Source organism: Carassius auratus, chromosome 7, assembly GCF_003368295.1.
Source record: "Carassius auratus strain Wakin chromosome 7, ASM336829v1, whole genome shotgun sequence".
In the NCBI taxonomy this organism is placed as follows: Eukaryota; Metazoa; Chordata; class Actinopteri; order Cypriniformes; family Cyprinidae; genus Carassius; species Carassius auratus.
In genome coordinates this window covers 3,113,964-3,132,162 of record NC_039249.1, presented here as the reverse complement: position 1 = coordinate 3,132,162, position 18,199 = coordinate 3,113,964, and the positions used below count along the sequence as shown (strand labels likewise).

Here is an 18,199-nt window from a genome sequence, read left to right as displayed (position 1 = left end):
TGACCATAAACTGGTAGTAGGAGCTTCACCATTAACATTTCCGATACATGCTTGATATGTCAAAACACAATCTAAAGACAAATTCATGCAATCTTAAGTTAGCTGTTGGCCGGAGTTGCAGTTGTTGTAGTATCTGCACTGATTTGTACAAGAAAAATTTTATGCCTTGTGTTGTTTATGTCCATAAGAAAACAACAGATATTGATGACAATAATTAATTATTGTCATGCTGGAAATTATGTTATTCAATGATTTAATAATTGTTATTGCAGTTAAAGTGTTGATGAATTACTTTTATGTTGTGGTTTAAACCTTGTTGATGCAAAGTTTCCAGTTTTAGAAAAATATTGAATAAATATAAATTGGATATCGTATTAAATGATTGAAGTGAATGCCTTTATCAGTATTTTAATTCTAACAGGAATCAATAAATGAGTGAATCTTTATTCCCATTTTTGTATTTGTGACATAAGCCAAATAGGAGAAAATGAAAAATACACATAAAGTAAATATAGGCTGTGACTTTAAGGGATATAAGTAGGCTTAAAACATTTTACGGGTTCATAGAGGTAAAATGCCTATAAAAACAAATAATTGTCTGTGTCAGCTTTTCATATTAAAGCAATGTTTATACAGGTTTCACATTTATTTATAGGCCTATTTATCTATTTTGTCTAGTGTGTACTTTTGTGTGTTGTATGTATTAGCCTATAAATTTTGTATTTCTTTATTAATTTATCTTTGGGAATTTGCCGCATTTATTTATTTATTTATTTATGTATTTATTTTACACTGCATTGTGTTTAAGAGTTAAAGGGATAGTTCACCCAAAAATGAAAATTTGATGTTTATCTGCTTACCCCCAGGGCATCCAAGATGTTGGTGAATTTGTTTGAAAAAACATAGGCTATATGTTTGAGTTATTTCACAATAAACCTATTGAAATTGTACCCTAGTTTGTGCAGTACATTTATTTACATTTTTTAAATGTTAAACGTTTATATTGCTCATGTTCTATTCTGTATTGTTAATATAAATCATACACTCTCTGAATAAAAAGGTTGCATTTTATGCATGCAACAGCCTATTACTGGCAGTCCCGATTAAGGCATATTGAATGTTAAAATGCATTTCAAATATAAAGTAAAGTAGGTATTATTACCCATTGTACTCATAATAATTAAATACATAATCTAATCTAATCATAATCTAAAAGTTCAGTTTAGAAGTATCGTATCGGTATTGATATCGACGATACTGGACATTAAAATTATCAGTATTGTATCGAAAACAAAATATGTGGTATCGCCCATCCCTTATGTGGAGGCCTATGTTGTTGTTTTTTATTGTATGTTTTAGCCGTGATTCCCTTCCACTTACATTATAAGACTGACAGACTGCAACAGTTTGTGTTAGAAATGTCCAAGAGGGTCTGGCTGCAGACTTGCACTTGCACTCTCAGACTTGCACTCTCAGACACTTGCACTTCCGCTGGTGAAGTCACTCACAGTCTTTTTTTTTTTTTTTTACTTTTTGTTTGAATTTTCCAACATTTTATAACAGTAGCCAGGTGGCGAAGACAAGAAAAAAATAAACTAAATTACAATGTCACTTCTATCGCTACTTGCACTCTCTGCTACCTGTGACACTTGCAATCGACACAAATCGTGCTTGTTGCCAATGGAGACAAGAAGCTGTGGTGGTGAATAAACGCAACGCGCAAAGTTTCACGTTAAGCATTTTTCCATATAGAATAAACTGTCTACAACTCGTTTATATCACTGTCTTTGTCCATTAAGCTACATTATGTGTTTTATTTATAATGATTTTCTATAGGGGAAAACGTTTAATGTACAATTAAACGCACTGCGTTCTGTACTCGTCTACTTGCCTGTACGAAGCTGATCCTTTTAAAATCACTTAATGCATTTCATAATGAACCTTCATATTTGCTGGTCTGTAGATACGTTGAGTCAACAACAAGACATATAGGCTATGCCTGCTGAATTGTCTTTATCATCTTAGTCTGTTATTAGGCCACATTAAGCGTTTGCATTGTGTTTAATCACCACCACAGCGTCTTGTCTCAATTGGCAACATGCACGATTTGTGTAGCTTGCAAGGGACGTCACAGGTAGCGGAGAGTGCAAGTAGCGATTGCAAGTGACATTGTAATTTAGTTTATTTTTTCTTGTCTTCACCACCTGGCTACTGTTGTAAAATGCTGAAAGATTCAAACAAAAAGTTATCAATAGAAAATAATAATAATAATAATAAAGACTGCAAGTGACGTCACTAGCAGAAGCACAAGTGTCTGAGAGTGCAAGTGTGAGAATGCAAGTCTGAGAGTGCAAGTGCAAGTCTGCAGCCAGACCCTTCTCCAAATGTCAGTTTGTGTTCTAATAAAGAAACAAAGTCACCTACATCTTGGATGCCCTGGGGGTAAACAGTTAAACCTCAAATTTTCATTTTTGGGTGAACTATCCCTTTAAGGGGTGTGTTCGTAAAATGACAGGATTCATTAATGTCCCGGTAATGAACTTCCAGTATTTTTTTTTTCTGTTCGACTGTAGTCTTGGTGATTCTTCTTTGATCATTTTCTACTAATTCAACTGGGACGAAATCCGTAATTTATCTCGAAATTTGGGCACTCGACATCCAGACGACTTACAAATCTGTAGAAATGAGGCAATGCCAAACTACTTCCCTTTAATCCATAGAGAGCATGTGAATGTGAGTTCACACACTCCACCCACTGCAGTCTTACAGAGAGTCCGACAGACACCAGACGCACTTCAGCTCTGAGCGCGAGCCTGACAGACGCGTCCACTCTACATCTAATTGTTGATTTATTACGTCGAGTAAAAAAAAGGTAAAAAAAAAAAAAAGATCGCGTTTTGAGTATATCGACAAAGGATTAAGAGACTTCACTTTGGATTTCAAACGGAATATCCGTTAAAACCTTCCAAGAAGATGTTTCGGGTTTGGGATCTCTCCCTAATGATATGCTTCACCGTCTCGATCATGTTCGTCGGAGTTGAAGGCATTTCAGGTGGGTTTACTGTATTTAAAAATATATATATGTTTCGTGTATTCTAGTCTCGCGCTTCCCTGAAGTTTTCCTATGACAGCGCGTGCGGGAAATCCTGTATAATTCCAGAAAGCGGTGACGTCAGAGACTTTCTCCTAAAAGCCACCAGTGTGTTTCTACCCAAACCTGCTTCTTGTCTCAACTTGTCCCTGTAATAGTTTGTTACTAGTAGCCTACTACTACAAACAAACACCTGAATGTTATTACTGTTACTTTCTTCTTGAAAGTTGTTCCTGTGTATTTCTTCATAACTGTGTTCCACTTCTCTTGGACCACACAGAGCTCCCTCCACCAAGGAACCTGACTTTCAAATGGGAAACACCTTTCACTCTTAATTTGACATGGGAAAAGCCGAAGGATCTTGACCCTGACTGCAAAGTGAACTACACGGTGGACGTGCGCCATTCTCAGGTGAGTCAGCTCTCCATTTGACGGAACTGCATTTGCGATCGGAAACTACTGTAGAAAGTCTGTGAACTCATAAAAATGTCTTATATTTTCTACATGCATGTTTTTATTGAGCGCTTTGAGATTTTTTATTTAAAAATATTATTATGGAATAAATATGTGAACTTTGGGATCAGTTTTATGGGCAAAGTTCGAGTTATTGCACTATTGACAGAACATAAAACTGGATCTTCCCAATCAAAGTCTGATCCTCACTACATCTTGTAGTTTTTGTAGTTTATTTTGTGGGTTTAAGATCCAACAGTCTACTGTACAACTAGATTGTCCAAAAACAATAATTTAAAGATGAATATGTTTGTTCTTCTGGAGCAGGTGTGTCAAACTCAATTCTTGGAGTGCCAGCCCTGCATAGTTTAGATTCAACTCTAATTAAACCCTTAAGGCTTATTTGAAAGCTATGGTATGTGTGTTGAAGCAGGGCTGAAACAAAATGGAGTTTGACACCTGATCTGGAGGATATGCTGTACAGTAAGTCTATTAAATGGTTAAATCAGAAATTAACTTGAACTTCCAAAGTCAAATTCCCAAACTTGAATCCCATTAAAAAACCCTGAGATCTAAAGGTCATGAGGAGAGCAGTCCCAGCAAAACAAGACCTCCAATTTAGCTGAATTTAAGCCACATTTAAGCAGGATTGGGCCAAATTCCCCAAAGCTAATGTGCAGAAATGATCGGGAGATGTTTGGTGTTTATTGCAGCTCATGGGTCACTCCGGATGCCGAAGGCGAAGGTTCACTTTTTAAAATAGTTTTTCTTTATTTATTGATTTTTCACAGCAAATATTTCAAGGGTTCAAAGCTTCCTAACGCGGATACATTTTCAAACCTTTAAAATAGCTTTGGACAGAACCCAAGAGGACAAAAGGACAAAGGGTCTCCTTGGGCTAGTTTATAATGTTCGGTTAGGAGTTATGCAAGCAGCTGTGACCGGTCTTTACTATATTTAGTGACATTTTTGCCTTCTCGATTCAAACAGTCCTGTAGTTTTACAGATAGCCTTAGCATTTAAACAGTGCTGACATTCAATGTGGATTCTAAAATAATGTTATTAAAACCAAATGTGTACTTAAATAAATTAAACAGTTCAGTTTTGTTGTCCCATATTTTTAACTGTTTCATGAAAATGAGTCAAAGCAGGACCGACCGTAGTATAAGTGACCCTGGCACACTTCTTGTCGTACAGGAAGCATAGTTTTTCTCTGTAATCACGCAGTTAACCAGGTCTGAGAAGCCCTGAGCAAACACTAAACCGGAGTTTATAGCGTGTTTTCGTCCATCTGAAGTCAACTGAATGAAAGTAGATCAGTTGGACATTTTCATTTATATGATACTTTATTGCCGTAGCTCTTCCCCATGTAAGCCAAAGTCAAAGTCTACCTTGGGTTGTTGTTTTTTGCATCACGTGTCTAGTTTCATTTATGTGTGTACTTATCTCTCTTTGCCCTTTTCCATTTAAACAGCCCTTTCTCCATGTGTTCCTCATTGAGTGTTATGGCACAAGTAGATATTAAGGTTTTATTAAGTCTGCTTAGTCTAACAGTACAACTAATATAAAACATTTTATTTACTTTTAAGAACACCGTGCCAGTCATTGTTTAAATCCTGTAGTGGCCGGGCCAGGCACAACACTCAACTTAAACCGTGTACTTCCTTGCAAAACCCTGTTTTCATGAACTCCTGGGATGATGTTCACACAAAGTAAATGAACTGTAATGGAAATGTGTACACGTTGGAGCAATTCAAAAAAATGCAAATCGAGGTTACAAATCGAGCCTTTGCAATCAAATGAGCTTTTATCTGATGTGTTTTAGATTCTAACGACACACATTTGAAGCTAATTGTGTTCAAATACTTCTGTACATGTTACACATTAATTACAAACAGCTAATCTGATTTGGATTACCTTTGGTTGGTTTGAGTGGTACCTGTGGTATTTTAGGGAATTTCAGAGTTAAACATAGCACTTCTGAAAGGTCATTTCCGTCTTGGAGAACCAGTCGGGTTAGCAAACTGCATGGCCAGCTGTACTGACATCGTGAAGTTTGACACAAGCTGGATTTGATGAGAATAACTGTAAATAAAACCAGTTATTGACATCGACTGAAGTCCTATCATTAGATTAGACCATCCTAAAACCCTCCTCATACATTAGGCACAATAAGAAGATTTGGTAAAGCGAGAGGAAGAGGAAACAAAGCGAGTTCTGGAACTCTGTTGTTTGGAAACTTAGCAACTTTATTTGCGATTGTGTTTCTGTTTGTGTAATATTTAAGTTTGAAACTCATTTGAAAGTACTGTATACCTATATATAGATATTCCCTATGTTATGGGAACCAAATGAACTGCTTGTTCAACAAACACTTGCTTTCCAATGTAATTCAGTTAATGCAAAAATAATCCCTAAAATATTTACTTCTTTGTGCCTAGTAAAGGGAAGGGTATTTTTGATTGCTTTATCATCTTGAAAAGCTGTAACTTTAGGGAAAATATTCTGGAAAGGAATAATGGGAGGTTTTCGTTAGAAACAAGTGACTCATTCTTACTCAGTATGGAGTAAGGCGTGCACACACACACACACACACACACAGTAACACAAAACACAAGTATAAACAGACTGTATTTTACATGAAAATCTACTGTCGCCAACAGGAGTGTTCTGTAACAGACAATAAAAGGCAAACCAGGAGAGTCCAAAGCACCACCTGCAGCTGGAATATCTCCAATGTGAATGGACTGTGCATCAGTGTTACAGTGAACCCTGAAAACTGTGGAAGCAGAAAACAAAGTCCATCTTTGAACATTATCCTCCCTCCACCTACAGGTACCCTGCATGATAACCAACTTATCTCATGTTAAATGCTTTTTGGTACTTTGTCCATTTTTAATCATTCCTTTTGATCTTAAGTCATGGAGGTATGTTTATTTTATTACATGTTATGGTATTACTGGATACAGAACAAACAATCCTTTGATGCATTTTACTTAAGAAAAAAGTAACCAAGATGAACAGTTTATATTATTTAACACCATTCGTTTTTTAAGAGCTGCAGGTTTGCAATATAGTTTTCAGCTCTTTACTGAGGCATTTGTCTAAATACTAATCATAGTTCTAATATTCACTGTTAAAGACTTTTTTTCAGTTTTTTGGGGGAATAATAGCATCTTTCCTGCTTTACTCTTGTTTGCCTCACTATAACTGAATCACTGAATCAATGTCATGCATTCACTTACATGTGAATATGGGCGTTCATGTGTTAATGCATTTATGTGCATGCAACTTTGTGATGTCACATTTCATACTGAGTGTCTGAGTTCTGAATGTTCCAGTGGGTTTTCATAGCCCATTCAGTCTTAAAGAATAAAATGCTGATTTTCATAGTCAAGGAACTCAAGCATTAAGATTCACTTCTTACATAATCCACAGGTTAATGAAATATTCATGAATTCATCTAATTTTAAAATTCCAGTTCTGGGGCTTGATTTTAAATCTGCACATTTATTTCAGTGATGCTGGTGACAAACCGGAGCTATGAGTATTCCCATAACAAGCTGAGGTGCACTTGGAGTCGTGTTGGTGTAGTCGAAGACCTTGTTTTTTATTACTTGTATGTAACTCTCTATTTTTACCATTGTTTTGTATATTTCCTTTCATCTATACATTGGTTATTAACCTGTGTGTTTCAGGTCACCTCAGAAAAATACGGTAATAAAGTGCAATGATATGAAGGATGGAGAATGTGTCATACACGATACACGTCTCAAGGAGATGACGGACATGAGCTATCTCTTCATTGGCACTTACATGGGTAAAGCTGTAAACAACACTTTCATTGAAGAGGGGCCAGCACATTATGGTAAACATGCACTTTTTTAAAAACATGCACAGTTGCACACTTTTCTAAAATACAGCATGTTGCGTTGTCTTCTTCACAACAGCAAATCATTTAAGAAAAAATATAGTTGATTACATGCCAATCTCCTGTCTGTTTGTTTCACTAATTAATAGTCTCTTTTTTGGGGGCTTCCTTTGCAGTGAAACTAAAAAAACCTCAACTTACGATCCAGAGTGACGGGCACAGTCTACATTTTCAGACAAACCAATCAGATTTAGAGTTTGGGTCTCACTGCTACAAATACAAGTACACATACACAAAGTGTGATAAGGTAAATCATCATTCTCACTAAGGATTTATTTGCACATTTAACTGCCCTCTTGTGATGTTTAAGAGTATAGAAAGACTGAAAAGGACATTTAAACAATGCAATGTATATCAACACACATTTATTAAAGCATGGCATTGGCAGAGCTATTATTGCAGCATGAACTGAAGTGCATAATGTCATGTCAAACAAAACAGCTTCTTATATTCTATGATTTGATTTTCTGATCCTATATTTTTCTGTTGTGTTTTAAAGAATGCACAAGAACAGGAGGTCATGGACAAACCCAACTATGAAGTGGACTATGACTCAAACTGCAAGTACAAAGCCAGAGTCCAGATCATCTTCTCAGACAAATGTGGTGCAGGGAGGAGTGACCCGAGTGATGAGGTGGAATACGGTACGTCTGGGCCTAGCAATCGGCATCATATTCAACTATAATAATCACTCTGTTTAGATTGATAAAGTATTAGAAATGTAAAATTCAAATTTTATGGATATTCCTCATAGTAACCAGAAACCTGCATCAAGGATACAACAGTCAAAATAAAAAGGCATGCATGACAGTTTTAGATTCCTGGACCATTTTAGTCTAGACTGTACTGTATATAACATAAAGAAAAATGTTAGTTTTAATAAATAAAACAACTGCCACAACTTGACGAAACGCCCTAAAATAATAAACTCTACCTTCAGATTTGACTTGGATTTGCATAATAATAATCCACTTCATTTACATTAAGTTTGGGGTCTGCAAGATATTATGCTCACAAAGTCATATCAAAGTATTGGATAAAGAGAAACATTTTAAGTAACCGTTGTATATTTTGATATGTAATTTTCAGCATCATTACTCCAGTCTTCAGTGTCACATGATCCTTCAGAAATCATTCTACTGTGCTGATTTGCTGCTCAAGAAACCTTTCTTATCAGTGTTGATGTCTTTTTCGGGAAACCGATTTTTTTTTTAAAGAAAAGCAAAATCTTGCTGAGCCTAAACTTTTGAAATGGTAGTTTATTTAGAGTTACTTGCTTCACATCCTGCAAAAGAAATGTGCTTTCCTCTGATCTTTGACACCTGAACTTGAATGTTTTCATTGCTCTGTGTCGTAGGTGAGGACAGAGATCCACATTTGCCTGCGTTTCTGGCTGTCATTATTATTCCGCTCATAGTTTCCTGTTGCCTGATCGTTTCTCTTGTGCTGCTCAGAAGGTGAGGAATGATTTAGATTTTCATTGTTCTGCTCTTCTCTTAAAAAGAACAAATGTGAAACAGTATTAATACCTCATCATGTTTTATATATTGGTTATTGTGTATTTTTACGATTTCTTAATATCTAATTTGTATGTCCTGTGAATCACAGATACTATTGAACCATCTTAAGTACTATAAATATAAAACTAAATAATAATTGGGCCTGGAATGAACTGAAATCTGAATTTGCTTGTCTTCCTTCAGACATAAAGACATCATATTCCCAAAAATCCCAGAGCCAACACTTATCTTCAAGGACATGCTCATCAACAACATTAGGATGCCGGAGGATGCACGGGTAATTTGTGCAGCCAATAATCTTTTATTAGTTTCGCAATCAGAAAGCTTTCAGATTCACACATTCCCCCATTAAAAATCTGTAATTAATATTCTTTCTCCATCAGAGTCCTACAGATGGCAGACTGTACGTCCCTATTGAAGAAATCGTAGCAAGCAAGATAAGTCTTGAACCTGAGACACCGCTTTTACCAACCACAACAAATGCAGGGATAACAATTTCTGATGAGTGAAAATCTCCAGTACATCAGGAAGGACTCAGGGTGAACTTAAAACCTACACTGACAGGAAAATGTCTATGCAAGGGGGAGTAAATTCATATTGTCTGTTTCATCTGCTGATGAATAATAACTCAGGCTCCACCTTTGTTTTTTTGAATGGACTTCGACCGCACTTATTGCAGTTGCCAGTAAAATTGCTCTTCTTGGCACAGCAGTGGCTTGTTTTCATTGAATGTATTGTGAAGATAAGAAAAGCAATCAACAGACTTTCCTGGGGCAGGTTGGTTGGCTCTGATTATCTGGTTATGTGAAGCTCACACTGTACTCACTCGGTGTATCCAGAGGCCGGAGGACATCATAAGCAGCTTCATTCAAAATGATAGGGGACCACTGCAAAAAGGTCCATGGAACGAGGAAACTTTGATCTCTTGCACACAATTACTGAACTTTTTTATGCTTGTTTGTACAGCCGCATTTATGGACTTGTGGGTGTTCTTGCACATAGTTTACAAACTTCATGTACTGCTACAAAAATAATTTTGTATGAAAAGAAAAGAAAAAAAAAAACTTTAAAGAAATAAGGTTTTCTATACACTGTGATTTATGTATTAAAGTGTGATTTACTGTATACCAAAATGAAAAATGTTCTTTACTCTAAATATGTATATCATGTTCACAGTTTTGACTAACAAATGGATATAGACAAAATAATGGATATGGAACATCACATGACAACTAGGCATTCAAAAAAAAATAAAGTTATATATATTTGTATAAATTGTACATAAAATTAAATATATACCTTAAAAGTTAAAATTGTATTTGCATACTTTCTGTTTCATGTCAAGTTTAAGTAAACAGTATTTTCCTGTAATTAAATTGTTTGCATAACTGGGCACACTGTTTAGAAAAACAAAACAAAAAAGGGGTCACGCTATATTTTAAGGTCCAATTCTCACTATTAACAAACCATTAACTATGACCTTTGCTTCAATAAACTCTTAAATTGCTGTTTATTAATAGGAGCATTCTAACAAGCAACTAGAAGAGAATTGTTCCTAGAAAGTGTTACCAAAAACGTTTGTTATCAGCAAAGGAAAGACTAAAAAAGAAAGAAAATACATTTTACAACGGATAGCAACTACGATAAATATTTGCATTTCTTAATCTAAATTGAAAGCGTTATTCAAGTTGCATAAATTACATTGGGAGTGTTGTCAACTAATTGTCAGGGGAAGTTGCTAAAGGCAGGACAATTTGTTGCTGAAAGTTGCTAAATGACGTTGTGGTGACATCATGTGATCACAACGCAACACTACATTGAATACACATTACTCAAATTACTTTCTTATTAACTTGAAAGAAAATTCACATTCTGAACAAGTATATTTTTAAGCAGTGTATTGGTAGTTAGTATGCTAAACAGAAAAGTCTGTATAGGGCACAAAGTTATTTTGAAGGAATTTTCTGTATTGATTTTTCACAGTTGTTTATTTAGTTTTTTTTTTTTTTTTTACCTGAATATAAAATTATGCATTGCATTTTGTGTTTTCAGGTTGCAACTTAAAAGTCCCCATGAAATCTAAATGTAAGTATTTTTAGCTTTTAGTATTAACATGTTAGCTTTAAGCTGGTGTGTTCCAAAATAATGACAAAATTCACATTTAGGAGATCTAAGCATTCAAAACTTATGGTCTCTCACTTCCACAAAAATGGATCACGAATTTTCATTACATCATATCACACTTAATTTCTCATCATATCTTCTGTCCAATCAAATGCTCGGTAGAATCCGAAGTGCCCGCCCCCTACCCTATAAATAAACGCTGAAGCCATGCCTGAAATCGGTCACTTGTTCACAGAATTAGTATTTTCTGTACGGTCCTGGCAGAAAATTTTCAGTACCTTTTCTATTTTTCTACATTCTTTTAACTTATCTGATCTAAACGTGCAGGTACAAATTAATAACAAGATGTTATCATAAATGAACGATTATTATTGGACAATTGCAACTTGCATCAAGTAGCAACAAGTCGGCAACACTGAGGAAAGTTGCTAAAGGAAGGTCGATTTGTTATTAAAAATTGACGTTGTCATTGACATGGAAGAGAAGACAATGCTGAATAAAGTCGTAGTTTTTGCTATTTTTGGACCAAAATGTATTTTTCGATGCTTCAAAAAATTCTAACTGATCCTCTGATGTCACATGGACTACTTTGATGATGTTTTTCTTACCTTTCTGGACATGGACAGTAGACCGTACACACAGCTTCAATGGAGGGACTGAGAGCTCTCGGACTAATTCTAAAATATCTTGAACGCCGGTCTCACGGGTTTGGAACGACATGAGGGTGAGTTATTAATTACATAATTTAGATAATTGTGTGAACTAACCCTTTAACGGCCTCTCTGATTGTCAACACTGAAAAAGCCTTGAGGTTTGCGGCCTTCATTAAGGAGGGAGGTCTAGTGTCTAACTCCCGTTTCTGCGGTTGCTGACGTGCCAAGACGTGCATACCGGAGCTTATGGAAGGCAAGACAAGTTTTCTCCTTTCTTCTCACTTCCCCTGGGGCCGCATTCAAGCTCTTGAAGAGTGCTACGTAGACCAGGTTGACTTTTCAACTATGAGTTGCAGCCTACCCCCGAAGCTCATAATTCTAATTCTTTCGGTAATGAGCTGTATGACGAAGACATGCTGCCTACAGAGGATTTAGTCAGTTATTTGTGCAGTTCTCTCCCTCCAAGTGGACAGAAGAAATATTTAGGTATGCCACACCTGTGAGGTGGATGGATTATCTCAGCAAAGGAGAAGTGCTCACTAACACAGATTTAGACAGATTTGTGAACAATTTTGTGTACATAAAAAAAAAATCTTTTGAGTTTAGCTCATCAAAAATGGCCGCAAAAGTGTCTCTTGAGCTCGTGTGAACCACAGACCGTATTTTAGTGGATTTAACCAAATTCCCATTAAAAAAAAAAAAACTTGACCTTGGGATAATGGAACCAGAAGTGCAAAAAGCGAACTTGCTTCCGAGTTTTTGCCTAAAAAGTGACATCATAGTTCCACCACTCTATTGAGAACTGGATTACTCATGATGTCATGAAAGTGAAGCCACTGCGATGCCATATTAGTATCCCCCACTATTCCAATACATTACACTGAATGAATAGGAAATCATACAAATTTAATGAGAAATCATCACCTAACAATTCAGCAATTTTAACTCTTAAATATCCATATACATTCTTACAATACAAACAACCTGGGAGTAAACAGTTATTTATTTTAATGTCTGAAATTTCTCCTGCTCATTGTGAAATCTTAAGATTTATGCTTTGTATAACAGTTTCACATATACCTTCATTCTCCTAGTTATTCATTGTTTATGTAATCTTGTTATAGTGTTTTTATTTGTACAGTAGGTTTAATGCAAATGTCGCAATGATTTCATTCAAATCAATCGTTTTGAAGCAGGTAATGATTTAAACGGTGGTTAAATTGATTATTATTTAGCAAATACATAACATATTTGCGCAGTCTTGGAGGGTCTGAAATAGATGCTGCTCAATCAGGACATTAAAAATAGGACAATACATCATAATTTATTCAGAGAAATAACTGACTACATAGCCTACAGTGCGGATTTAAAGACAATAAGCTTTTTTTCCAAGATGATGCATTGTAAGCTTTACATTTCAGTACAACAGAACATTTATTGTACTAGTTATTCTTTGTATATTCAATTCAGTTTCTTATACTAATACGTTCATGTTTTATAATTCCTGAATAATTACGTAGGCTACATAAAGAACTTGGCTTTATTTTGGATCATATGTGCTGGATCAGTTACCTGTGTTGGCAGTGCATAAACCCCTTACTGCAAAACACAAGACCCAGGTGGGATGGTTGGATCTACATCTAGGGGGTGGAGATTGGTAGATTTAGGGGTGGGTTTATGGATCAGCGGGTGGAGACGGGTAGGTTATGTAAGTAAGGTGAGAGTTGTGTTCTGCACTGCAGTGAGGAGTCAGGAGTGAGGACCATATCCGGCAGTGAGCAGAAGACACACCCACCTTTAAATATTATATTATATCATATTATATAATAGGTATTAGATTAGATTAGATTCAACTTTATTGTCACTGCACATGTAGGTACAAGGCAACGAAATGCAGTTAGCATCTAACCAGAAGTGCAATAAGCAGTAAGTACAGAATAAAGGTCTATAATATGTACAATAACTATACAGGTAAGTATTATGGACATAATTTACAGATATTAAATACTATAAGCACGATATACAGATAGGTGTACTATGAACATACTATACAGATGGGCTATGTAAAAGTGTATGTACACTATAGGCAGAACTATGAACATAATTTACAGTATTGCAATGGACAGTAAAGTGCATAGAAAAAAATATTTCAATGTGCAAATGGATTATACAGTGTTCCTGGATGAACAGGCAGTAGTGCAAGTAATAACAAGTTACTTTGGATTAGAACTCCAAGGTATGAATATGGTTTAGAATGCAATGAGCTATGCAGTCATTTATATTTAGATCAGTGGTCACTACATCAAGTCTCAGCAAAAAATCTTATTCATGTTCACTTAGATGTGTTCGTCAAATAATATAAATACATTTTATTATGTAAAAATATAAATAACTATTTTTAAATACAACATTAAATTATTGAACACGTTTTTAAGCCATCACAATTGTATTATTCGCTAATAAACTAGTAAAACTACACATTCTGAACAATTATAGTTTTAAGCAGTGTATTGGTGGTTATTATTATTAAACTGAACAATTGTAAATAGCAGCTAACCTAATTCACGTGATGTGTGTACTGCTAGGTATCTTCGGTTTCCTTATTTTGTGTAACTTAGATGGAAATTGTGTGCCTTTTTATTGTTTGACCCACTTATCAAAAGTCATAAAAAATAGCCAAATAATATATATATAGCGCGCTGGAGTTCTAATCCAGAGGCTCGGGTTCGAGAAATGCAGTGCAGCTCTCTGATGGGGCATGTTAATTGCTCTTATTGTGTATTTAGTACACATGTAAGATATGAGTATAACATTTTAAGGCTGCTTCTTACCTTTGTGCGTTGACTAATAGGATACAAAATAGTGTAAAAATTGTAAACCCTGAAAAATGAAGAGCATTTTATATGGACTGAATAAATGAATAAAAATTCAGTATCCAATCACTGTAAATTTACATGTCTCAAAAAAAAAGAAAAGAAAAAAGGATTTGCTTAATTTATTTAATTAAATCCTCTCTCTTTCTCTCTCTCACATGCACACACTGGTGAGTGGTGACAATGATTTCAAATTAAATTGCTTTTTAATTTCATAAACATATTAATATCTTATTCTAACCCTCTCACATATGCGCATATAATTTTATTTTTATTACTTTTAATTACTGTTTTAATTTCTAACATTTCATTTTGGCTGAACACAGTGATGCTGAGACAGAGGACAATCTAAATTAAATTATTTAAATAGTAAATAGCATTATTAATTAGCATAAAGTACGCCACCATATATTATAAATTGATCCATGAATAAAAGGGTCAAAGCAATACAAATCAGGAATATTTGTATGCGCCAAAGTTGTATTTTGCATCACCATTTGATACAGGGTAGCAAACTTCCTTTACCAGAAGCTTATAATGATAACATTATAATTCAATCAAAACTAATATCCCCTGTAATTTTGTCCCTAGTCCGAGTTGTGTCCAGCAGGTGGCAGAGCACACAAACATATGAATATACGTTCAGTAAACGTTTAGTCTGAACGAGATCATGACAAGGTTTCATATTTGACAGTCGAGTGATCTAAATATCCTTGTACTGCCAACCTGCAATTGCATTCCTAGACAGGATTCAATTCATTACCGCGTTTCTCTATTTTCTATCTTCACTGGCCAATTACAGTACATCTGACCATCAGCATGCTGTCAACAATTTACCCCTCAAAGTCCTCCTTACAACAAGGATGTAAGGAGAAAAATGCGAGTCCATTCTGTAGGATGCGCATGAAGGAGAAGGTTTATTTCCCTCGCTCCCGCGGGCTCTATTCTTTCTGTCGCTGTGGAGAGAGGAGAGAGGGAGGGCAACTGAACTGGGCTGGGTGAAAGGAAATAGTGATGGCAGTTCGACTCACTTCAGCGAATCGGTTCTTTCGAGCGTTCGTTCCAAGGAACCGGTTCAAAAACAGAGAATATTTTAAGTACTTCAAAGTGTAAAGGAAAAAAGCACATTCTGTAAAACAGCACATTTTAACATCAAGGATTTAACATCTTTTTTTATGTCAAAACATTTTTTTTTTGCTCATAAAAAATATTAATAAGTCCAAATAATATTTTTACATTTTAACAATACAAACGCTTTGGTTTTTAGGTTAGTTGTTTATGCATTAATGCATTTTTTTTTTTTTAAGAATCGGAAACTGTCCGTGACTCGCCTACATATGACTATATTTAGGCACAAAAAAAAAAAAAAAAAAACTACTACAACTTTGATTTGTCAAACACTATCCTCATATAAATGTTTTATGTCTCTGTCTGTTTTTATTTCATGCATGTATGATTGTATATGTACATACGTATGTATTTACTTGTTGGATTAATTCCCAGTGTTGGTTAGTAACTATATGAAACTAAATTATCTAGGGTAATTCAATTTATTTTAATTAAAAAAAAAATCTGTATTTAACCCCAAAACGATCCCAAAGTAAGTCTGATTTTGTGGTGGCTGTGCTTTAAAATTAAATAAGGCTTCATCAAGTGTTGAAAAAGTTTGAAAGTGACAGTAATCAGTGTTGAATACTACAGGTTACCTGTTTAAAATGATTAACAGTTGAAAACATTAGAAATTTAGAAAATAATCAAATTTAATCAGTCAAAATAACTTTATAAAGTAAATGAGGTAGACTACTTATAAAATTTTAGATAGTAAATAATCTGTAAACTGTAGCCTGCATTTCCAAACTAACCTTGCCAAGACTGTATATTACATATATTGAAAAAAAAGATCTAAATATTCCAGTAAAGCTACATGTATAGGGAAAGTAATTATACATCCATTAGATAAGTTTAAAATATAGCCTAGGCTGTTTTCCAGCTATAGGTTTTGTAGAATTGATAGATAGATAAAAACAAAGTCTAGGCTATGCTATATTAATATTTCTTTAAATTAGGATCTATGTTTGTTTGTAGACCTCATCAATCAAATCTGTACTATTCCAGATGCTCTCTCTCTCAAATGCAATGCACACTCATCGGTTCTCCTCTCACAACGAGTCGAGCATAACGATTATTGGTTCATTGACTCGGTGAATCGTTAACCCTGATCAGACATACAGTAGGTCAAAGAACATACGAGTCAGAAGACAGTACCAGCATGGCAGATCAATGTAACATCCAGGAAGGTATTCAGATGGATAACCAAAAGTGCTCTGCTCCTCAAAATGGTCCAAGAGTATTAATTAACCCGAACTTTGCATGCAACTCTGCTCCGAAAAAAGCCAAGAACTATGGAATTATACTTGCTTAAAAAAATGAACGTAACTTTATAAAACTGAACTTAACTTTTTCAGAAACTGTCGAAAAATATGTCAGCCCCCACGAGAGGAAATCTGTGGCAATGCATTCAGAACCCACGATTAGCGAAAACGAAACTTTGAAAAACATTAAAAAAGGAATGAAGCATATTTGAAGAGCCTGTTAAATGTGTTCGACTGAGTTCGTTTTTTTTTCCATTTTCATTGTGTTTTCTTCTTTTGTAATGGCATATTTTTTATAGTTTCTGAAAAAGTGACGTTTAGTTTTATGAAGTTATGTTCATTTTTTTAAGCAAGTATAAATCCATAAAGAACCGATTCAGTCCAATTTCTAAACCACTGTTCAGCAAGTTTGTGAACCGATTCATCGAAAAGATCCAGTTCAAGAGAACGATTCGTTCATGAATTGGATGGACTTCGCTGAAAAGAAACAGAAAGGGAGGGAGCAGCTGCTGACACGAGAGAGAGAGCGAGAGAGAGAGAGAGCGAGAGAGAGAGAGAGCGAGAGAGATGAACAAGGAATGTGCCACTAATAAGAAAGCGGAGCGTCGCTGAAGACGCAAGAGAGGAGGGCAAAAGAGGGAACGGCTAAAGAAAAACGACTAGAAATGCGCTAAAAAGTAGCGAAGGGGGAGAAAAGGGGCTATACACAACCGACACGTGAATGGAAGGATTATAATCCACCGTTGGAGGGATTTGGACGCTCCCCATGCGGAGATTTGAACCATGCAGGGACTGCTGCTGCTTCTGAGTTTGGCGTTGAGTTTTCACAGAGGTAAGAGACTCCGCGAGCTCAAACTTGCGCATGTGTGAGCGCAAATGGGAGAGAAAAGGGGGCAGATGTGCAGAGGATTTTACAGCGTTCATGTCTGTCTGCTCATAAAGCAGCAACGTGACCTTTGCATTCCACGCGCAGAGTTAACGGGATGACGGGATGACTGTAAACTCTGCCAGCGGCGTTCCCTCCAGTCAAACATGCTCTCGTCATGAGAATACAAATTAGACGAGAGGTTTGAGGGGGGAAAGGACACGCGCCCGTGCACACGTTCATGCATGCGCACGCAGGGGGGTCTCTGACACTCCCGCATCAAGAAACGCACCACTTTCACGTGGTTTGCTTTCCAC

General features: G+C 35.7%; 2 protein-coding genes across 5 annotated transcripts in view; both read left to right on the top strand.

The window, feature by feature from the left end:
- Positions 1-2,576: 2,576 nt before the first annotated feature.
- LOC113105535 (uncharacterized) lies at positions 2,577-10,037 on the top strand. The gene is made up of 10 exons (XM_026266639.1): positions 2,577-3,052; positions 3,372-3,502; positions 6,208-6,379; positions 7,064-7,163; positions 7,243-7,412; positions 7,592-7,722; positions 7,975-8,119; positions 8,833-8,932; positions 9,179-9,272; positions 9,379-10,037. Exons 1-10 carry the CDS (start codon positions 2,974-2,976, stop codon positions 9,502-9,504), a joined length of 1,248 nt encoding a protein of 415 aa, XP_026122424.1. The 5' UTR covers positions 2,577-2,973; the 3' UTR covers positions 9,505-10,037.
- A 7,502-nt stretch (positions 10,038-17,539) lies between these two features.
- LOC113105532 (kin of IRRE-like protein 1) overlaps positions 17,540-18,199 on the top strand; it is a 30,170-nt gene continuing 29,510 nt past the window's right edge. Inside the window, exon 1 of one of the 4 annotated variants that reach the window (XM_026266634.1) lies at positions 17,540-17,849. In XM_026266634.1, the coding sequence (XP_026122419.1) occupies positions 17,801-17,849 (49 nt within the window). In that variant the 5' untranslated portion in view covers positions 17,540-17,800. The remainder of the gene's footprint in view (positions 17,850-18,199) is intronic. The other 3 variants (XM_026266635.1, XM_026266636.1, XM_026266637.1) reach the window with 3 other exon arrangements.

Excerpts from the sequence above, each read along its gene's own strand:
- LOC113105535 (XM_026266639.1), top strand. The coding sequence starts at position 2,974 with ATGTTTCGGGTTTGGGATCTCTCCCTAATGATATGCTTCACCGTCTCG. Across the intron at positions 7,723-7,974 it reads CATACACAAAGTGTGATAAG|AATGCACAAGAACAGGAGGT; the intron begins GTAAATCATCAT and ends TGTGTTTTAAAG. Across the intron at positions 8,933-9,178 it reads TCTCTTGTGCTGCTCAGAAG|ACATAAAGACATCATATTCC; the intron begins GTGAGGAATGAT and ends GTCTTCCTTCAG.